The sequence below is a fragment of the Neofelis nebulosa genome, chromosome 3 (assembly GCF_028018385.1).
Source record: "Neofelis nebulosa isolate mNeoNeb1 chromosome 3, mNeoNeb1.pri, whole genome shotgun sequence".
Taxonomy (NCBI): Eukaryota; Metazoa; Chordata; class Mammalia; order Carnivora; family Felidae; genus Neofelis; species Neofelis nebulosa.
The window spans coordinates 112434830-112459104 of record NC_080784.1 but is presented as its reverse complement, the minus strand read 5'-3'; the positions used below and the strand labels follow the sequence as shown (position 1 = coordinate 112459104).

The 24275-nt window shown below is 37.2% G+C and overlaps 1 protein-coding gene across 9 annotated transcripts in view; it reads right to left on the bottom strand.

Moving 5' to 3' along the window:
• Positions 1 to 7335: 7335 nt before the first annotated feature.
• Positions 7336 to 24275, bottom strand: part of ZGRF1 (zinc finger GRF-type containing 1) — a 93004-nt gene continuing 76064 nt past the window's right edge. For 6 of the 9 annotated variants that reach the window (XM_058721612.1, XM_058721619.1, XM_058721616.1 and 3 more), the window contains 6 exons: positions 23496 to 23623; positions 21156 to 21279; positions 10069 to 10245; positions 9802 to 9936; positions 8851 to 9112; positions 7336 to 8449 (listed from right to left, as the gene is read on the bottom strand). In XM_058721612.1, the coding sequence (XP_058577595.1) occupies positions 8304 to 8449; positions 8851 to 9112; positions 9802 to 9936; positions 10069 to 10245; positions 21156 to 21279; positions 23496 to 23623 (972 nt within the window). In that variant the 3' untranslated portion in view covers positions 7336 to 8303. Of the gene's footprint in view, positions 8450 to 8850; positions 9113 to 9801; positions 9937 to 10068; positions 10246 to 14737; positions 15887 to 21155; positions 21280 to 23495; positions 23624 to 24275 lie in introns of those variants that run through there. The other 3 variants (XM_058721618.1, XM_058721620.1, XM_058721621.1) reach the window with 2 other exon arrangements.

Sequence of the window (24275 nt, the reverse complement as noted above, 5' to 3'; positions counted from 1 at the left end):
TTCATTATACTTTGTCTGATGCCCTGATTCTGCACTCATGTGATGTCTCCATGTGGAAGGTCATCATTATGCATTCAAAACACTGGATGTGGCCCATGATACGTGAAAAGTCATAGACTACTTGGAGATGCCATCTGGTTAGACACACACACACACACACACACACACACACACACACACACTCACCCCATCTGTGAGACTTGGTATCTTTTCATGCCTCAGAATTTGTCAACCCTGAATATTCCCCATCAGTTACCCCCCTCCATGCACATCCAGCCCTCTTCTACTTCTCATTGCCTTACCTGGTCTTCAAAGATCTGGCCTCTGCCTCACACCCCAAAGCCTGACGCTAACTCTAGGAGTAAGGAATCTGGAAATGTAGGTAACAATGTATCTGAGCTCCCAACATCATCATGGCCATGGTAGTTCTTGCTTTATTTAGAAATAGACACTCCAAAAGAATGGTCAAAGAAGCCTGATATTTTTACCTCAAGAATTCTGCCAAGTTTCTCTATCAGGGAGAGCTTTAGCCTGCCCCACATAGGCGCAAGGTGGTATGTAACTAATTCACCTGTACTCCATGCCTGGGCTGACAAATAAGACAAGCTGCACACATGTGTTCCCGAATACTGAACCAGCCTGCTTTCCACTGAATATGGGGCCAGCCACAGAGTAGATGCTCAATGAATGCACTGACTTCAACTGAATCAAGGAATGATTTCTATTCCCCAAAGCCACGAATCCATTATAATCCAGCCAATAAAATAAATGTACTCAAAGTTTCTGTTGTAAAAGAGGTACTCTAGGGGCTCCTGGGTGGTTTGGTTGATTAAGCGTCCAACTCCTGATTTCAGCCTAGGTCATGATCTTAGAGTTCATGAGATGGAGCCTCGCATCAGGCTCTGCACTGACAGAATGGAACCTGCTTGGGATTCTTTCTCTCTGTCCCTACCCCACTCATTCTCTCTATGTCTCCAAATAAATAAATAAACTAAAAAAAAAAAAAGAAAGAAAGAAAGAGAAAAGAAGAGGAGAGAAAAATCAATAATAAAGAGACTAAATAAAACAGAAGAGTTATTGGGGCGCCTGGGTGGCGCAGTCGGTTAAGCGTCCGACTTCAGCCAGGTCACGATCTCGCGGTCCGTGAGTTCGAGCCCCGCGTCAGGCTCCGGGCTGATGGCTCGGAGCCTGGAGCCTGTTTCCGATTCTGTGTCTCCCTCTCTCTCTGCCCCTCCCCCGTTCATGCTCTGTCTCTCTCTGTCCCAAAAATAAATTAAAAATGTTAAAAAAAAAAAAAAAAAAAAAAAAAAAAAAACAGAAGAGTTAGGGGCGCCTTGGTGGCTCAGTCAGTTGAGCGTCTGACTTCGGCTCAGGTCATGATCTCACGGTCAGTGGATTCAAGCCCCGCGTCAGGCTCTGTGCTGACAGCTCAGAGCCTGGAGCCTGCTTAGGATTCTGTGTCTCCCTCTCTCTCTGCCCCTCCCCCGCTCATGCTCTGTCAAAAATAAACATTAAAAAAATTTTTTTAATTAAAAAAATAAAAATAAAACAGAAGAGTTAAAAATATTAACCTATCTAGTATTTCAAGATGAAAAGAACTCAGGGCCTTGCAGAGATATTTGTATTGTATTTTTCCTTTATTCTATCATCAAGTCATGCTAATATAAACCAAAAACACAACTTGAGCTAAACACACATTTCACTCATGACTAATTACGAAGCAGGCATTTCAAGTCAGCATTAAGCTAATGTTTTTAGAACAATTATTTAATTTTCAAGGTCCAATATCTGTCGAGTAAATCACCAATTTCCATTTCCTTCTTATTTAATATAAAAAAATCAAATTAGTAGAAAGCTATTTCACAGCTGTCTTTAAATTAAACCATAGTCAAGAGCACGCAGCATTGCCAAATCAAACATTCTTTTTGTTCCAATATCATAGAACAATACCAAATGTTACATTTTACTGTGAAGTTTTAAGCTGGGCTTCATAATCTCAGATTTTAACTTGTGATTTTTCACAAACGACTCAAATATTGAAATGCATATTTCTAAGGACAGGGGTTGGCAGCAGAGTATGAAACATATATGTTCTTTTTAAGTCAACTTTTGAAAATAAGGATTTTAGGAATCACCAGCTCAGCTATTAAACTTCTTTGCTGGTAATCAGTTTTTCTTGCATTAAGTAGCAAAGTGGATCCTAGTAGCAAATGTAGACCTTCAAAGACCTTCAAAGAGCAATCAACAATCTGATTTCTTCACAGTTTGGATGAATGTTTAAGCTTGCAATTGCTGTTAAACTCAGGAACACATTTGGGACAAGGCTTGGAGAATTATGAAACAAGTTTCATTTCTTCAGTGGCTTTATTTCTTTCCCAAACATAAAAGAATAGTTTTATAGAAGTAGACTGGTCATTTTTTATTATAAAATAATTCAAGTAAGCAGTTTTCTGTTTTAACTGATAAAGACAACACTTCATTGCTATTAATTATAATCAAGCCCTTGCCATTTTTCCATACAGAATGAGTAAATGTTCCCTTGTTAATGTTTAAAATCATACCACAAATGGGTTAACTTATTCACATATATACATTGTTGTCTGTAACGATTATCTCTGGGTAGTGGATCCCTAGGTGCTTTTTGTTTTCTATTGTATACTCTGCTGTATTTTACAAATTTTCTACAAAGAGAATGTATTCTTTTCATAATAAAAAATTGCGGGGGGGGGGTAGGCACCTGAGTGGCTCAGTCGGTTGAGAGTCCAACTTGATTTTGGCTCAGGTCATGATCTCATGATGGTGGGATCAATACCCACATTGAGCTCCATGCTGCCTGCTTGGGATTCTCTCTCTCCCTCTCCCTCTGCCCCTCCTCTGCTCATGTGCACATGAGCACACACATTCTCTAAATAAATAAATAAATAAATAAATAAATAAATAAATAAACAAACATTTTTTAAAAATTTAGGAGTGACGTCAACAAGATGGTGAATAAGTTGTTCCTGACTTTGCTCCCCCACACCAGAACAACCACTACTCAAGAATAAGACCCACTGAGAGAATCCTAGAACACAAAAATGAGGCTGAAACACCCCCACATCACAGACACCGGGAGAGACTGCATTCAAAGGGTAAGAAGTGACTACATGTTGACCACATTGCCCCTCCCCTGAGATAGCACAGCACCACTTGGAGAGGTCTCCCCTGAACCTCTGGATCTTCAGTGAGAAGAGACCCAAGAGGAATAGCCAGTCATCCCCAGCATTGGGTCACTTTAAGGAAGTCCCTATGCTGATCTCACTCCATGGAGATTGCTGGGGAATCTGCAGGGCCCAGCCACTGGGAATCTGACTGTGACAAAGGAGGCAGGGGCTTACAACAAACAGGACAGTCAGACTGAGTTCACACCTGCAGTGCCCAAGAAGTAATCCCAACCAGGGGTTTTTGCTTACCTGCAAAACTCTGACCAGGGAACTCAGCAGGTAGGAGATCTGCCTGATTTAGTTCCTCAAATGAATTCTGCCACCAGGCCCAAGCCAAGGACCTGAATCAGAGCTCCACCCTCTGTGGAGTGTCTTATGGCCCCATCTGACCAGAAGGGCTGGCACAACTGGAATCCGTGGTCCAGCAGCAGCAGTAGAGCAGAGAAGTGGATGGGCAGAGCTGATTGCCCCCGGAACAAAGCCAGTACTGGGAGTGGAGTGTTCCCACACTACACACAAGTGGAGGGGTCAATTCACAGCCCAAAGTGAGGGTAACGTCTGGCTCCTCCCTGTGAAACTTCAGAGTAGCCTGAAGTAGCCTCTCCCCTTCCCACCCAGAAAAAGGAGCTTCAACATAGCCCCATCCCTGTGAACAGTGGCTTTCGACCCCATCTGACCAGAAGCGCTGGTGACAACTCCTGGAAACTGTGTGGCCCAGCAGAACTCAAACTGAGTGGTAGACAGCAGAGCCAATAATTTGACAAGCAAAGCCATGGTCCTGTTCATCCAGGGAACGTGGGATGTGGGTTGGTTTGAGTTAAGACAACAAAGAGCATCTGAGAATCTCCCACAGCATTTGAGAATCTAATTCACAGCTCCGCTCATTGCTGAATATAGCCTTTAGTACGTGTGACCAAGGAACCTAATACACAAGATGCTACACAGTCCATTCAACAGCACTGCTTACTGTGGCACTGGAACAGAGAGCACAGCCCAGGCTTCCCCCCTCTGCAGAGAAGAGCCAGTGGCCTCACCTGACCAGGGAATTCAGTGTACAGTCTGACCTGATTTGGGTCACTCAACGATGAGCTGTCTGGGCCCTGGATCCTATCCTACTGCCCTGCAGGCAACCCAGAGACCATCCTACAGCCTCGCTTGGGTAGGGAACCTAGCCAGCCATTCTATCCAAATGTTCTCTGCCAGTGGCGCAACCCCCCACCTAATCCTCAGAGCTCAAACCCTTACCTCACCCCAAAACAGACAATAGCATGCCCCACCTGCCCAACAACACCGCCAAGAAATCCAAACTGAGCTGACTGGTTAAGAACTGTCTCTGCGAAAGCAAATCTTTAAAGACTGGAAGGGGAGCCTGATTACTCAAATGTACAGGTACAACATACAGAATCAAGGATCATGAAAAATCAGGTAAATATGATACCACCAAGGAAAGCTAATATAGCTCCAATAATTGACCCTAAAGAAATGGAAATCTATAAATTATCAAAGAATTTAGAATAATCCTCTTAAAGTTTAGTGAACTATAAGAAAACACAAATAAATGAAATTAGGAAAACATTGCATGAAAAAAAAACCACAAGAAGTTTGACAAGGAATAGCAACCATCAAACAAATTAACAGAGACATAACCCCCCTTTTTAAAAGTAGGATTGTAAGTGAATTATGTACCATTATTACTATGTTGCAGAACCTAACTATGACTATATATTTACCATTATTGGTGGGATTTACACTACCTGTGTTTATGATGTTAATTAGCATTCTTTTACTTTTGCTCAAAGAACTCCCTTTGGAGGGAGGTCTGGTGGTAAGGAACCCCCTCAGCTCTTCCTTGTTCAGGAAACTCTTTATCCCTTTGTTTCTGAAGGACTTCACTGGCTATAGAATTTCTGGTTGACAGTTATTTTCTTTTGGTATTTTAAATATGTCATCTCATTCTCTCCTGGCCTGAAAAGTTTCTACTGAGAAACTGGTCAATAGTCTTATGGAGTTTCCCTGATATATAACTTCTCTCTTTTCTCTTGCTCCTTTTAAAATTGTCTTTGACTTTTGACAACTTAATTACTATGTGTCTCAGCGTAGTCCTATTTGTGTTGACCTACTTGGGATCCTTTATCCTTTGGGCCTCATAGATCTGAATGTCCATTTCTTTCCCCACATTCTCTGATTGCTTTAAATACAGTTTCTGTTCTTTTTTCTTCTTCTGGAATTCCCATAATGTGAATAGTGTTTGTTTTGTGTTTCATAATTCCCAAAGGCTTTCTTCAATCTATTTTTTTTTAGTTTTTGCTTCTCTGGATAATTGTCAATATCCCTTTCAATGTCCTTTACGTAACAAATTCTTTCTTTTACATGGCAAAGTCTACTTTTGAAAATCTCTATTGAATTCTTCAGTTGTATTTTTTAACTCTAGATTTCTTTGTTTTTTGTTTTAGATGGTGCCTATTTCCTTGTTGAACTTGTTTTGTTCATACATTGTTTTCCTAATTTAAATGCACACTAAAAGGATCATTCACCATGATCAAGTTGGATTTATTCCTGGAATGCAAGGACAGTTCAATATATACAAATCAATGTGATACCCTGCAATAGAAGAAAAAAATGAATCATCATCTCAATAGATGCAGGAAAAGCATTTGACAAAATTCAATATCCATTCACAATAAACTCTCAATAAATTAGGCAGAGAGGAACATATCTCAACATTATAAAGGCTATATATGACAGGCCCACAGCTAATATCATACTCAATGATAAAAGGCTGAAAGTTGTTCCTCTAAGATCAGTTAAAAAAAAATGGGCAAATGAACTAAGTCTTTTCTCCAAAGAAGGTATATGAAAGGCCAGCAGGTATGTGAAAAGATGCTCAACATCACTAGTCATTAGGGAAATGAAAATTAAAACCACAGTGAGGTATCTATCACCTCATGCCTGTTGGAATAGCCATCATCAAAAAGACAAGACAACAACTGTTAGTGTGAATATGGAGAAAAGACAACCCTTGTGCATGTTTGTAGGATTGTAAATTGGTATAGCCACTATGGAAACAGCATGGAGTTTCCTCAAAAAAAAAAAAAAAAAAATTAAAAATAGAACTACCATATGATCCAGCAATTATATACTTCTGGAGATATATCCAGAGGAAATGAAAACTCTAACTCAAAAAGTCATCTGCACCATTCATAGCAGCTTAGACGTGGAAACAACCTAAGTGTCCATTGATGGATGAATGGATAAAGAAGTTGTGATACAGGGCCGCCCGGCTGGCTCAGTTGGTGGCACATGTGACTCTTGATCTTGGGGTCATGAATTCAAACTCCAAAAAGGGTGCAGAGTTTACTTAAAAAAGGCAGAAGCTGTGATATATATATATATCATATGTAAATATGAATATGAATGTACATCATATATGAATATCACATATTATTTAGCCATAAAAAACAAGGAAATCCTACCATTTGTGAAAACATGGATGGACCTTGAAGGCATAATATTAAGTAAAGTAAGTCCAAGAAAGACAAATACTGTATGACCTCACTTATATGTGGCATATTAAAAACAAAAATCCCCAAACTTCTAGAAAAAGAGATCAGACTTGTGGTTACTAGAAGTGGAGGGTAGAGGGAGGGGGAGTTGGAAGAAGGTGATCAAAAGCACAAAATTCCAGTTATATGATAAATAAGTACTAGGAATGTAATGGACAACGTGATGACCACAGCTAACACTGCTGTACAATATACAGGAAAGTTGTCAAGATAATAAACCTAAGAATTCTCATCACAAGAAAAATTTTTCCCTTTTTCTCCCTCTTTTTATTGTACCTATATGAGAAGATGGACATTAGCTGAACCTACTCTGGTCATCATTTCACAATACATGTAAATGAAGCCATCATGCTGTATGCCTTAAACTTATGCAGTGACGTACGTCAATTATTTCTCAATAAAACTGGCAAAAAAAAGAGTAATATATGTAAGTAGATTACAGTTATTTTTACAGTGGAATATCAAACAGGAACGAGAATATTAAAAACTACCAATATTCAAAACAATGTGAATGAATCTCGTGAGAATATTTAATCAATCACATGTAGAAGCATAATGTGATTCCATTTCTATAAAGTCCAAAGCCTGCACATGATAACATGAACCTCAAACCTATGTTTTTAAAAGTTATGATATTGGTTACCCTGAGGGTGAGAGTGTAGTAGCAGTGAGGGGACACCGAAGGGGCTTCCCGATACTGGTTATGTTCTGTCTGTGATCTGAGTGCTGATTACAAAGATGTATTCACTTTATGAAAATTCACTCAGCTGTATACTTGTAATTTGTACACTTTTCTATACGTGTGTATTAAAAAATACTTCAAAATAAAAAAATTTAAATCCATTATATATTTTATATACCAATATCTACCATGTGAATAAATGCACAGGGAAAAGACTAGAAGGAAACGAACCAAAGGTAGTCTCTCATTCATTCATTCGTTCATTCATCCAATGGCTACTTACTGAGAACCTACAATACCAGGTATGGTGCTGGGTACTGGACAAGGCCAGGTACTGAGCACTGCATTCTCCAGGAGCGAATTTTTTGTATTTTTCTTCTTCTTCTTTTTATATTTCTAAAAAGTTATTGTGAATATGTTTTTACTTATAACTGGGCATTATATATATTTAGTTTTTAAAGATTCTGATAGAACTGTAGTTCAGAAAGGGGTGTATTGATACAACTTTGTAGCCATGTTCTAATAGATGAGTTTTTGAGATATTTACTTATTTTTGAAGTAACATTGGTATTCCCCAGGAAGGCTTTTCCATACCCTTTGTAAAATTTATTCCTTTAGCAAACAGAAATAATAATTTTTAGAAAAAAGTGTATTTTTATTAGTAAGATTTTATATTACGTTCAACATCTGCCTATCTTAATATAAGTATGTATATTTTTTGAAGAACAAATTTTTATTTGGAGTTAATTTATTATATAAATATAAATTTTTTATCAGTAACAACACTTTGGGGTAGTAAAAGTATAAAAAATATATAGTGTAAAATGAATTTGAATTCATATAAATACAAATTATCTATGCCATGACTTTTTGTGAATGAGATTTATCTTTTTCACTCTTTTTCTTCTGTTTCTCTTCTGCTTGTTTTTCAGAATAATCTTTAAGAAGACGATTCAGCTGTGGTTCACATTGGCTTGCATGTTGTAATCCATCTTCCCTTCCTAAAAAAGAGATAAAACGTGAGACGACGATATTTCAGTCATCTCACACAGTGGCAAAGTCAGAGCTAGTCCTACCTGAACCACTCCAAGCACTAACTCAAGAGTCATTTTTAATTCAAAACACTTGAATTAAAGATATTTTTTTTTAATTTTTTTTAATTTTTTTTTTTTTTAATTTTTGACAGAGAGAGCATGAGCGGGCAGGGGCGGGGGGGATCGTGGCACAGAGAGAGAGGGAGACACAGAATCTGAAACAGGCTCCAGGCTTTGAGCTGTCAGCACAGAGCCTGAGGCGGGGCTCGAACTCACGAACCGTTGAGATCATGACCCGAGCCGAAGTCGGACGCTCAACCGACTGAGCCACCCAGGTGCCCCGAATTAAAGATATTTTTATATTTTACCTTCACAGTGTTGGATCACACGTCCCCAGAGTCGATTTTTCCGCAAACAGGCTAAATTTCCCACGATCAATAAATGCCTCCTTCCTCTGGTCAATGCAACATTCATTCTTTTTTCTGAATCAATAAATCCTACTTGTCTTGTCCTTACACAGGACAGAATAATAATCTCCTTTTCAGCTCCCTGAAAAGCATCTACTGTGGATACCTGCACGGCTTTAATATCAGGATGATCAAAGTCCACGGCATTGAGTGAATGACAAAGCTGTGGAGGAAGAGACGAGATCACACAGGGAAGAGACCGTGAAGAACTTAAGCCCTGAACCTATTCACAGCAGCCATTTTTATTTAACCAGTAGTGGATAATTTTCATTTTTTAATGATTCACATAGATTTGGTAGTTTCTAAAATGATTCATAAATAACTAGATGACAATATAAATTAGGAAACAAAAGCAAAAGTGATGATTTATCTATTGTTGGGGAATTCATCCAGATATACTAATTCAGAGTTGAAAATTAATGATAGAATAGATGAAAAATATTTTTTTAAAAAAGTAAAAACTAGTTAGAAGTAATTGGTTTGCATGTACATTAATATCTGCTATCTACTTTTGATTTATTAATAAAATGAAATAATAATGAAAGAACATTTTGGAAAACAAAGATTGAATCCCATCTGGCCCAAAACACAAAGCATACACTGTATTTTCTTCCCTCTAATTTGTTTATTTGCATTTTTGCCCTAACAGCTGTAAACTGAATTTAATTAAACCTTGTTAGGTTTACATTTAATTATACAGAAAAAAAGCCAGACCACACAAAAATCAGAATTTTTAAAAATGTTACACTCCCAAAAGTTTTTTAAGTACCAAACCCAACTACTACTCAAATGTAACTATCAAATATTGTAACAAAAAGTCACAATATTTAAGTGTCATAATACGATACAAACCTTGTACATCTGGGATTTGTATAATGTTATCACCCCGATCACCGAGCCTGCTATTCCACTTACAATCAGTGATTGAATCAGCTTGAGTGTAAAAGCAGCTTCTGCCACATTATGAAAGCTGTTATCTCTTTCAATCTGGAATATGAAACAGAGCCTAAATTATATTTCCCAGAAAGGCTGTGGAAAGACCAAGAAAACCATATAAACAACAACAATAAAATTAAACCAGGAAACTAAACCATGTTGACTCTCATTAATGTCATTTACCTGCTCCAGTCCTTTAACGTTATAGAAACACAGAGTTGGGAGCCATTCCAATAAAGGGCTCCTCTCTGTTTCTGAAATGCCATTCATGAGGTTTCCTTCATAAAACAGATCATTAGAGACAGCACTGATTGCAGGGTGACAACGGTATTGGGTTCTCAACAGAACTGGCTTATGACCCTAAGAAATTTAAATGAAGAAAAAAAAATTAAAGCATTTTTTTCCTTAGGGGGAAAAAAAAGATTAGTATTTAAAAATTTAAAAATATCAACATACTGTGCTCTTAGTAAATGAATTACAACTATGATCAAATAGACTATAAATAACAATTTTTAATTACTAAAAATATCTTCATGGTAACCTATTATTTACACCACACAATTATAAAGCATGTCAAATATTAGACTTATCTAGTAAGTTTGGTGACTAACATTAGGTGGTTTCATAATGTATGTGGCACTAAATTGAAAAGGAATCTTTAAAACATATATATTTGAGGGGCACCTGGGTGGCTCAACCGGTTAAGTGTCTGACTTCAGCTCAGGTCATAATCTCACGGTTTGTGGGTTTGAGCTCTGCATCGTGCTCTGTGCTGACAGCTCGGAGCCTGGAGCCTGCTTTGGATTCTGTGTCTCCCTCTCTCTGTCCCTCCCCCGCTTGCGCGCGTGCTCTCTCTCTCTCTCTCTGTCTCTCTCTCAAAAATAAATAAACATTAAACATTTAAAAAAATGTTAGAAAGAGTTGTTGATAGCTCATTAATTTTCCTCCTTGGGCACAAGCCATCTTTTATTTTGAATCTTCAATCTTGTTAGCGCATCATAAAATCCACATTCCATCCAAGTTAGAGCTCTTGTAGAGCATGCTCTGTGTTTGCAAAATGTTCTGGAGCACTATTGGAACATTCTGAATAACTACAAGGTACTCTAATAATAATAATGCATAGTTAAAGGCAGGATTAATGATCACACAGACAAGGTATCTTTTTTTTTTTTTCAACGTTTTTTATTTATTTTTGGGACAGAGAGAGACAGAGCATGAACGGGGGAGGGGCAGAGAGAGAGGGAGACACAGAATCGGAAACAGGCTCCAGGCTCCGAGCCATCAGCCCAGAGCCTGACGCGGGGCTCGAACTCACGGACCGCGAGATCGTGACCTGGCTGAAGTCGGACGCTTAACCGACTGCGCCACCCAGGCGCCCCAGACAAGGTATCTTTTATGGAAGAAAAACAGTAAGGAAAAAAACAGTCCTTGTATTATTTAGGGCATAAGTTTGCGGATGAGTCTAAGTCAGTGGGCATGTGAAAACCTCTGCCAAAAATACAAAATATGCTCAAAGTACAAAAATTCTCAAATGATTTTTTTTTTATTCAAAGGGCCATTATTTAGTACTAGAAACAATGTTAGAAAAATGATTAAATTATGGTATATTCACATAATATTTGTTGATTAAAATATTTGTGACAACAGTAATGATTACAAAGCTAGTAATAACACAGGGAAATGGTTTATTATAATGCAAAGTTTAAAAAAGGCAGGAGAGTAACTACATGGTATGGTTTCAACTACGTAAAAATACATACATATTTTTACAGATTTATTGTGATATAATTGACATATAACATAATTGTGTAAGTATAACACAATTGTATAAGCTGAAGGTGAACCATGAATTGATTTGATATTCATATATTGCAAATTGACTACCACCATAGCATTAGGTAATACCTCTATCACATCACATAATTAGGTAATTACATTTCTTTTTTAATAGTGAGAACATGGAACATCTACTCTCTTAGCAATTTTCAAGTATATGATATTATTAACTATAATCACCATGCTGTTAATTAGATCCCCAGAACTTACTCATCTTATAACTGGAAATTTATGCCCTTTGACCAACATCTCCTTCTTCCTAGTTTTCTACCTCCTAGCTCATGGTAACCACCATTCTACTCTTTGTTTCTATGAGGTCAGCTTTTTTTTAGATTCTACAGGTAAGTGATAACATACAGTATTTATCTCTTTCTGATTTATTTCACTTAGATAATGCTCTCAAGGTATATCCATGTTGTTGTAAGTGGCAAGACTTCCCTCTTTTTTTATGGCTGAATGATATTCCATTGTGTGCACATATATCAAATATATGTATTCTTACAGTGTATATATTTGATATATGCAGACACCCCTAGGATAAAAGCTGGAAGGAATGATACCAATATATTACAAAGGATTTTCTCTTGGGGGCAGTGAGGTTATTATAGATTTTTTTTAACCTTTTAGTTTTCTGTAGTTTCCACACTTTCTATAATGAATAATAAATATTATTTTTGTTTCTTTTAATTAATTCTGAACTAGTTCAAATATACAGAAAAGCAAAAAAATATAATACTCATCTATGTACCACACATATCTGACATTAGTGTTTAGTCATCTTGCTTCAGATTTCCTTTTTGTTAAAACATGAAATGTGGCATAGCTATGCCCCCCACCCGCCCCTGCACTCATCTATTTCCTCTACCACCTTCTCTAGAAACAGCTCCAATACTAACTGTGTTTTATGGCATTCCCATGCAAGCTTTATATGTTTCATACATGGGCATGTATGTATGAATAATACACATTATTTGCTGTGTTTTTGAAATTCACATAAATTGTATTTTATACTATGTATCTCTTTGTACCTTGCTTCTTTCAACATCTACTATGTTTATGAGAATGATCTATATGGATCAAGTTCATTCACCTTGAATGCTTTATATATTCCATTTCGTAAATTCAATTCCATTATATTCTACAAATAAATCCACTTTTCAGTCTATCTTTATTTGCCCTTTTAAAATTCCCTCAATAATCTACTTCATGTTTTAAAAATCATCGACAACAGATAAGTGAAAGAGCAAAGAGCATAATGGCATGCATTGTATGGTAGCATTTGTAAAAGAGGGGGGAAATATTTTATGTATTTGCTTATGATGGCATAAATTATCACTAGAAGAATACAAGAAAAAGATGACAGTGCTTTGGGGGAGAAAAACTGAGTGGTTGGGGGACAGGAGTAAAAGTCTTCACTCTACTTTGTGGTTCCTTTAGAATTTGCATTTTGAATCATGTGACTAGGTTACCTATTTAAAACTTTTCAGAATCTAAATAATTTTTTAAATTAAGATTTTTAAAAAGCCAGCGGAAAGGTCTGATTCAAAAGAATCTGAACACGGACTTATCATGGAAGGGATAGAAAGTTGTGCAATTCAATTCAGTTACAATTAATAACTCAAGATAATTGAAAGCTTGAGTCTTCACAAAATTGAGTACAACTCAACTCAAAACAACACAACTTGAAACTCAGTGTAAGGGGAAACTTCTGAAAAAGGTGGAATAACACTGCCTTGCAGAATCCATTCTCCAATATCTAAAGAAACACCTACAACAAAATATTAAAAACAACAGCAAAGGAAAAATTCAGTAGCCATGCACCAAAGAAAGGTTTAGAGACAACTCAATGCCATAAAGTTTATAAAGTGCTTATCAAGAAACGGCATTCTAAAGCAGAAGGGAGAGGGGCGCCTGGGTGGCTCAGTCGGTTAAGTGGCCGACTTTGGTTCAGGTCATGATTTCGTGGTCTGTGAGTTCAAGCCCCGAGTCGGGCTCTGTGCTGACAGCTCAGAGCCTGGAGCCTGTTTCAGATTCTGTGTCTCCCTCTCTTTGACCCTCCCCTGTTCATGCTCTGTCTCTCTCTGTCTCAAAAATAAATAAACGTTAAAAAAAATTAAAAAAAAAAAATAAAGCAGAAGGGAGAAATGCAGTACAGATCTTTCTTGACTTATGATGGCATTACATCCTGATGAACTCATCATAAGTTGAAAATGTTAGTGAAAATGCATTTAATACACTTACCCTATGGAACATCATAGCTTAGCCTATTCTACCTTAAACATGCTCAGAATACTTACATTAGCAAGAAATTGGGTTAAATCATCTAACACAAAGCCTAATTTATAATGAAATATTGAATATTTCATGTAATTTATTTAACACGATACTGAGAGTGGAAAACAGAATGGCTGTATGGGTGCAGAATGGCTGTAAGTGTATAGGTTGTTTACACTCATGACCATGTGGCTGACTGGGAGCTGTGGCTCGCTGCACTGCCCAGCATCATGAGAGAGGATCTTACATCATATCGTTAGCCTGGGAAAAGATCAAAATTCAAGATTCAAAGGATAGTTTCTACTAAATGTGTATCACTTTCACACCATCATACAGTTGAAATTGTTAAGTCCAAATATTGTAAGTCAAGGACCATCTGTATGGTGAGATTCCTAACTTCTCTAGAAGTCATAACATAGAAATTGCTCCTAAGGATAGTAATGAAAGAGGAAAAGTGATCTGAGCAGTTAGTTTTTAGTGAAGTGAAGGCTCTGAGGGTGAAACATCAAACTGGGGGGACACCTGAAGTCCAAGAATATTCCTTGTCTGGGAAAGGGACAATACCTCCAACTATGTGGAATGAATCCTGATATGGATATTTAATAAAACCTTAGAATTGAGAGAGCCCATGTAAGCAAAAAAAAGGCAGTACACGTTCTTAACTTTTTTTTTTTTTTTTACTTATTTTTGAGAGATAGAAAGAGAGAGAGAGGGAATGAACAAACGGGGGAGGGGCAGAGAGAGAGACACACAGAATCCGAAGCAGCTCCAGGCTCCAAGCTGTCAGCATAGAGCCCCACGCAGGGTTCGAACCCATGAACCGTGAGATCACGACCTGAGCCAAAGTCGGACGCTCAACCGACTGAGCCACCCAGGTGCCCCAAGATAGTACACATTCTTAATTCAGTTCTATTCCAGTCCCACACCTACCCCACTCCCCACACCCTATTTTCAGGGTACTAAGAAAATACAGAATCTGAGAGCTACCCAAGCAAGAACATCAGGAGATCAAGCAGGAATGGCAACTGTGCTAACACACTACAGCTTCCCCTCAAACTAACAAGATAAAGACAATGCAAACACTATGTATAGAATGCAGCCTAGACAAAATATAACCAAGAAACAGAAGAAAGTTTTCCTCAAGTCTCAACCTTTAGAATATAATCAGAATGTAACTGAGTGAAATAAAATCTCAACAGTGAGATGATGAAAAGACAATGAGATTTAAAAAGATAATGAGATTAAAGGGAAATTTCAATCCTAAGAAAACAAACTAATTTTCAAAATAGTATCATTAGAGAACTAAAGGAAGCAAAGAACAAATGGAATTTCTTCATAAAACTCACTACAACCTAACTCAAAACTCAATGCAACTTCAAACTCAATGTAAGGGGAACAGACATATTAGAAAGCCTTCACAGATAATGAAGACAAAAAATTAAAGTAACATTAATGGAAACAGATAAAGATACCCAATATAAAAATAATTGAGGGGCCTTTGTATTTTAGACCAAATGTGTCTCCGACCCCAGTTCCTATGTTGCAGCCCTAAACCCCACGGAGATGATATTTGGAGGCGAGGCCTTTGGAAGGTAATTAGGTTCAGATGAGGTCATGAGGATGGGGTCCTTATGATAAGATTAGTTTCCTTATTAGAAGAGGAAGAGGCCAGAGTTTTTTTCTCATTCTACCATGTGAGGACACGGCCAAGAAGAGCATTCTTACCAGGAACCAAATCTGAAGGTACCTTGATCTTGGCCTTCCCAGCCTCCAGAACTGTGAGAAATAAATGTCTGTTGGTTAAGCCACCCAGTCTATGGTATTTTCTTACAGCATCCTGCACAGACTAAGCTACTGGTAGAGAATTCATCAGGTAGAGCAGAAGCCTTTCCTGAAACGAAGAAACAAGAGTCTCCAGTTTGAGAGAACTTTTATTACAGAACGATTAGTTACAGAAAGCTCCACACTGAGATATACTATGGCAAATTTATAAACTTTAGGTTGTAAAAAGAGTTATTGTATCTAGGTAGAAAAAATAAATCATTATAAGGGGAAAATAATCAGGCTGGCCCTAAAATTCACAGTAATACTTGATGCAACTATTCAATAAGCCAAGATGCCTTTTACATTTAAAAGCAATGGACATTTTGAAACAAAACGGACTCAGGAAAGTATGTATCTATAAGTCATTCTTGAAAAAAAAAAATTGATGATGAATTCCAAGGCACCCATATGAATGACACTGAAACTTCTAAATATAGAACTAATTCTAGGGTCACCTGGGTGGCTCAGGTCATGATCTCATAGTTTGTGAGATCGAGTCTTGGGTCGGGGCTCTGTGCTGACAGTGTGGAGCCTTTTTGGGATTTTCTCTCTCTCCCTCTCTCTCTGCCCCTCCCCCACATGCATGCGCACACGTGTGTGTGCGCACGTGCATGCGTGCTCTTTCTCTCTCTCAAAATACACATTTTTTTAAAAAATTAAAAAATATATAGAATGACTCTAAACAATCGTACAAATTATGACTATAGAACAAAAAGAATAATAACGTAACTAACAAAAATAGGAATAAGGGAAGGGATAAGAAAAGGGGGAAAAGCATGAGAGCACTAATATCTCTACCGTTTAGAGCAAAGCAATCAATCCATCCATCTAAAATCTCTTGTTAGAAGGATCTTTTAGGAAATACTATCTCTTAAGGGTGAAGAAACATTTATTTGAGATTTAATCATTCTTTTAGTTTCATTTCCATTTTTCTTCCTCTGTTAAGAAAGTACAGATTATTGGGTGTCTGGGGGGCTCAGTAAGTTAAGCATCTGACTTCAGTTCAGGCCATGATCTCATGGTTCATGAATACAAACCCTGCTTCAAATGAGCACAAGCCCCACTTTGGGTGAGCATGAGCCCTGCTTTGGGTGAGCCCCACTTCTCTCTCTCTCCCTCTCTCTCTGTCTGCCCTTTGCTCAGTTACACCCTCTCTCTCTGTCAAAAAAAGGACAGATTATTGAAAGTTCAAACAGCAAAGTAACTCCTTAAATGCAATTTAAGCTAGCAACACCGATAAAACTTTTCTTTTGGTAGATTTTCTATATTCTTTTGGCCGTAATATTTTAATCTTCTGCTTATAAAAATAGCTTGATTTTGAATATTGCATCAAAACAATAGTAATAATAAATAGATAAGCAAATTGTGGTACATGCATACAATGGAATATTATTCAGCCATAAAAAATTAAATAATATAGACCAATGGAATAGAATAGAGGGTCCAGAAACAAACCTGCACATAGTCAACTGATTTTTGTCAAGGGTGCCAAAACCATTCAATGGGGAAAGGACAGATTTTTTGGACAAATGGTGCTGGAAAAACTGAATATATGCATGGGGGAAAAAAAAACTGGACCATATCTTATACCTTTACAAAAATAAACTCAAGATGGATCAAAGAATCTTAAGTTAAATGTAAGACCAAAACTATAAAACTCTTGAAGAAAACACTGGGGAAAATTTGTATGACACTGGATGAGGTTTCATGGATATGACCCCAAAAGCACAAGCAACACAAGAAAAAAAAAACAGATAAACTGGATTTCACCAAAATTACAGAACTTTTGTTCATCAAAGGAAACTGTCAAGGGGCGCCTGGGTGGCTCAGTCAGTTAAGTGTCTGACTTCAGCTCAGGTCCTGATCTCACAGTTCGTGAGTTCAAGCCCCACGTCAGGCTCTGAGGTGATAGCTCAGAGCCTGGAGTCTGCTTTGGATTCTATGTTTCCCTCTCTCTCTGCTCCATCACTGCATGCACTCTGTCTCTCTCAAAAATGAACAAAGGTTAAAAAAAGAAAAAAAGAGGGGCGCCTGGGTGGCGCAGTCGGTTAAGCGTCCGACTTCAGCCAGGTCACGATCTCGCGGTCCATGAGTTCGAGCCCCGCGTCAGGCTCTGGGCTGATGGCTCGGAGCCTGGAGCCTGTTTCCGATTCTGTGTCTCCCTCTCTCTCTGACCCTCCCCCGTTCATGCTCTGTCTCTCTCTGTCCCAAAAATAAATAAAAAAAAAAAAAACGTTGAAAAAAAAATATTTAAAAAAAAAAATTAAAAAAAAAAAAGAAAAAAAGAAAAAAGAAAGGAAAAGAAAGAAACAGACTCTTAACTACAGAAAACAAACTGATGTGGTTACCAGAGGGGAAGTGGGTGGGGGATGGGTTAAACAGGTGATCAGGACTAAGAAGGGCACTTACTGTCATGAGCATCAGGTGTTGTATGGAAGTGTTGAATCACTACACTGTACACCTGAAACTAATATTACACTGTATGTTAACTAACTGGAATTTAAATAAAAACTTAAAAAACAAAGAGAATGGATTTAAAAAAAAAAACACCCATAAAATTATTATATGACCCAGTAGTAGCACTTCTGCATGTATACTCAACAGAACTGAAAGCAGAGACTCGAATAGGTATCTGTATACCAATGCTCATGGCACTGTTATTCACAATAGCTGAAAGACAGAAACAACACAAATATCCATCCACACATGAGTAGATATATGAAATGTGGTATTACATACAATGGAATATTATTTGGTGTTAACAAGGAATGAAATTCTGACACATATTACAACATGGACACACGCTGAATGGATTATGCCAAGTAAATAAGCCAAACACAAAAGGACACAAATCATATGATTATACTTATAAGAAGCACATAGAGGAGGCAAATTCACAGAGGCAGAAAGCTGAATAGAGGTTACCAGGTGCTCAGGAAAGAAGAGGAATTATTGTTTAATGGGTACAAAGTTTCTGTTGGGATAATGAAAAAGTTCTAGATATGAGTAGGGAGATGACTACAGTACCATTAAGAATATATATTTTTTTAATGTAATACAGTATTGATATATGCTATAATGTGGATGAACCTCAAAAACTCGGTGCTAAGTGACATAAGCCAAGCACAAAAGGTCACATATTGTTCAGATTCTGGGTTGTATATGATATGAAAGTTGTAAGATTGTATGACATAAAGTATACTGACTAGATACGACTATACAGACTGAAAACAGACTGGTGGTTGCCAGGGTCTGGAGAGAGGAGGGAATGGAGACACTGCTAAATGGGTATGGGGCTATATTTTTGGGTGATAGAAGTGTTTTCAAATAGAGCCCGTGTTTACACAGTACTATGAACGTATTAAATGCCACTGAATTATCCACTTTTAAAACGGTTAATTTTACATTGTGTGAATGTCACCTCTATTTAAAGATATATTACCACCACTGTTATTCAACACAATATTGGAAGTCTTAGCCTCAGCAATCAGACAACATAAAGAAATAAAGACATCCAAATCGGCCATGAGGTCAAACTTCCACTTTTTGCAGATGACATGATACTCTATATGGAAAACCCAAAATATTCCACCAAAAAACTGCTAGAACTGATTTTGAATTCAGCAAAGTTGCAGGACATAAAAACAATGCACAGAAATTGGTTGCATTCCTATACACCAACAATGAAACAACAGAGAGAGAAATAAAGGAATCGATCCCATTTACAACTGCATCAAAACCCATAAAATACCTAGGAATAAATCTAACCAAAGAGGTGAAAAATCTATACACTGAAAACTATAGAAAGCTTGTGAAAGAAATTGAAGACACAAAGAAATGGAAAAAGATTCCATGCTCCTGGATAGGAAGAACAAAGATTGTTAAAATGTCAATACTACCCAAAGCAATCTATATATTCAATGCAATCCTTATAAAAATAACGCCAGCATTCTTCGCAGAGCTAGAATAAACAATCCTAAAATTTGTATGGAACCAGAAAAGACCCCAGATAACCAAAGCAATGCTGGAAAAAGAAAACCAAAGCAGGAGGCATCACAATTCCAGACTTCAAGCTGTATTACAAAGCTGTAACCATCAAGACAGTATGGTACTGGCACAAGAACAGACACTCAGATCAGTGGAACAGAATAGAGAACCCAAAAATGGACCCACAAACATATGGCCAGCTAATCTTTGACAAAGCATATTTATCCAAGGGATACAGGTATGCTGTTTTGAAGGGGCACATGCTCCCCAATGTTTATAGCAGCATTATCAACAATAGCCAAAGTATGGAAAGAGCCCAAATGTCCATTGATGGATGAATGGATAAAGAAGATGTGGCATACACACACACACACACACACACACACACACAATGGAGTATTATCGGCAATCAAAAAGAATGAAATCTTGCCATGAGCAGCTACATGGATGGAACTAGAGGGTATTATGCTAAGTGAAAGTAGTCAGTCAGAGAAAGACAAATATCATATGACTTCACTCATATGAGGACTTTAAGACACAGAACAGATGAACACAAGGGAAGGGAAGCAAAACTAATATAAAAGCAGGGAGGCGGACAAAACATAAGAGACTCTTAAATATGGAGAACAAACAGAGGGTTACTGAAGGGGTTGGGGGAGGGGGGATGGGCTAAATGGATAAGGGGCATTAAGGAATCTACCCCTGAAATCATCGTTACACTATATGCTAACTAACTTGGATGTAAAGTAAAAATAAATACATAAATAAATAAATTAAATTTTAAAAAAGATATATTAATAATTAGGGGAGCCTGGGTGGCTCCATCGGTTAAGTGTCAGACTTGATTTAGGCTCAGGTCATGATCTCATGGTTCACTGAGTTCGAGCCCTGCACTGGGCTCTGTGCTGACTTCTTGGGATTCTGTCTCTCCCTCTCTCTCTGCTCCTCCCCTGCTCAGGATCCCTCTCTCTCAAAATTAGTAAATGTTAAAAAATATATATGTGTATATTAATAATTAATTTAAAAAATTCTTTTGAATGTGAAGCAGCACTCTACAACAGCTCTACAATAGGGGACATGGATAATAAAGACATTATAGAGTTTTTTAAGATTTTAGAGCAAAAGCAATATATTTACTACCCACTATTAAAGTAGTACATGGGGAAAAGATTCATTATATAAAAGGGTACTTAAATTACAAGGTGCTAGTTATCTTTAAGAGGGGTACTTTCTAAACAGTTACAATTATTTTAGGGCAGGGACTAAGTCTTCTAATATTTTCATTTTCGATCTATCTACACGGTATATAATCCATAAATGATAATTCTGCATGAATTGAACAGTAGTACCATTAAGCAGAGCCGATCAAAAAGAGTTTGTTCTAATCCATTTTCATGAGCTGCATCAGAACCCTGAATAGTAGGAGGAAGCTGTTTGGGATCTCCAACAAGAATCAGCTTTTCACACTCGAACCTAAAAACAGAATTCCAAAAATTAATCTAAGCAATAAGAGAAGGCATGCATTGACATCATTTGCTGCACTATTTTCCAACATGTATTCCCAGAGTTCTGGGAACTAACAAGGCTTAATAATGCTAATAAATGTATTAAAAGGCTTTGAACTTACTCAGTAAAAAACCCCTTACAATTTTTTCCTACATAAAATGTACTAAATGTCCCCTTGCCTCTGCATGGAATTAGCATTTTGCACAACACGTTTTGAGAAACAATGACTTTTAAATTCTATAAACTTAGAGGCTTTCATAGAAAACATTTGGCTTAAACTCTTGCTTTAGAGATGAAATAAATTAGGTTTCTGGGGCTAAATGTCTTTTTAAATCGAGGTAGGGTATCGTGGGAAAATGTCCATTTTTTTGTAGAAAAACTTGTATCTAAATCTCAACTCCATTATATTCTATGGACACAACAAGTTATTTAACTTCTCCAAGCTTCAGCACTCTTACCAGTAACCTGGATGTGCTACTACTTTGCATAACTGTTATCAGGACTTCGTGCAGTATATAATGTGTTTAGTATACAGCAGGTGCTTCACATAACAGGAAATATTTCTTGTTACTCATATTAGCATTATTGCTTCTATTGTTAAATAGATTAGCCCTATTACTCCTCTATCCTCTGTGCAGGACCTTACTGTTCCTCCATTCCCGGCTCCTGAGTGGGGTGACCAACTCATATTGGTTTGCTTAGGACTGTCCCAGTTTAGCCTAAAATTCCCATGATGCGGGACCTCCCAAGTCCTGGGTAAATCATGACAGTAGGTACTCGTTCCCTCATTAACTGGGGATAGAACAAGGATTAGAACTCAGGCCTACTGAGTCCAAGTCTAGCACTCTTTCCACTGCCTTCAGGATCCCTCAGAGATGCTTTAAAAGCACAATGTTTCAATTAACTGATACAGCTTAGAAGATTTTATAGTCTTCTAAATTTTATTGGACAAAGTTTCATTTTCAACTTATTTTTCTGTACATAGTTTATATCCTTTCATAATATAAATTTTATTTTCAGAACTTAAACACTGGAACTTTATCAAAGCAAGCAACTGAAGAACATTCTTCAGTAGACTTAGGTTCTCAAAATAGGACTAAAGAAGAACCTCTAATCTAGGTGAGAAACCTGCAAGGTCCTAGTAAAATTCTAGCACTAGTGTTAGCAAGGCTTTAAAAATTATGTGATCTATCATCAGGGAAATGTAAATCAAAACTACAAGGAGATATCACTTCACACCTGTTAGAATGGCTAAAATCAACAACCAAAGAAACAACAGGGGTTGGCGAGGATGTGGAGAAAAAGGAACCCTTGTGCACTATTGGTGGGAATGCAAACTGGTACAGCCACCATGGAAAACACTGTAGGGATTCCTCAAAAAGTTAAAAATAGAACTACCCTATGATCTAGCAATTGCACTACTAGGTATTTACCCAAAGGATACAAAAATACTAATTCAAAGGGATACATGCACTCTTATGTTTACAGCAGCATTATTTACCATAAGCAAGATATAATAGCAGCCCAAGTGTCCATCCACTGATGAATGGATAAAGAAGTGGTGTATACATACAATGGATATCATTCAGCCATAAAAAAGGAATGAAATCTGGCCATTTGCAATGACACAGATGGAGTGAGAGAGTATAATGCTAAGTGAAACAAATCAACCAAAAAAAGACAAATACCATCTCATTTCACTCATATGTGGAATTTAAAAATAAACAAGAAAGGGAAAAAAATAAGAGAGAGATAAACCAAGAAACAAACTCTTAACTATCGAGAACAAACAGATGGTTGCAAGAGGGGAGGTGGGTGGGGGGAATGGGGTGAAATAGATGATGGGGATTAAGGAGGGCACTTGTGATGAGCATAGGATGATGTACAGAATTGATGAATCACTATATTGTATACCTGAAACTAATATAACATTGTATATTAACTCCCTGGAATTAAAACGAAAACTTTAAAAAGAATTATGTGATCCAAATGTCTGAACTGTGATCTAACAAAATTTTGACACATTAACCCCTCTCAAGTTCCCCTCTGCATTCTTTTAAAAAGTCACTTTAGTACCTAAACTGTTAAAAATTTTCAAAAAGTTTGGTAAGAGTTTGAAGTGCAAAATTATTTGAAATATTATGATATCTGAGTGTGTTTTGGAAAGGAATTTTTTAGGTTACCTTGCAATGGGAAGGAGAGAGGCCGGTTCAGTTATTTGACTACACTCATCCAGCACAACTACAGGAAATTTAAGATCATTCATGCATGGGAATGGGCAGGCTGCACAGGTAACTCCAACTACCCGCACCTTTATTACAATAAGAATATTATTAATTAACAAATTTTTAAAAAATAAGACAATGTATTTACCAAAGAACTTGTAGGCTAAAATCAGAAACAAGCTGTCCTAATTTAATTACTGGCAATCAGAAATCATAGGTCACTTTATTTCCACATTTTTGTCATTCCCACAGAGTGAATGGAAATCACAGCATAGAGGCTACTTAAGCCACAAGCCCCTTAATAAGAACGGATAAAAGACACATTTTGATATTCACAAGGGAGGTATTACAGTGTCAGGATTTAAAACGTTAAGGATGATATGCATATTTTATCCTTCTAGATGAAGCTAAATAAACACCACATGTGTTATCATCAACACAGGCCAACGTGCTCCACGAAGAGCACTGAACACACTAACGAACTGCACTCTAGGATTTTAACTTACTTAAGAAAGTAAAGATGGCTACCTCTAAACAACAGTAAATTAGTGTCCTTGTGGCCTGTAAGTATATTTGAATCTTATAAGAGAATACCATTATTCTCAAGGCAAAAAGCCTGATGTTAAAAACAAAAAACAAAAAACAAAAAAAACTCATATTTAATCTCTGCAACTAAATATAAACAAGAGGAAAATGACTGAATTTTCTAATTACATGTGGCCATTGTACTACTGGTCT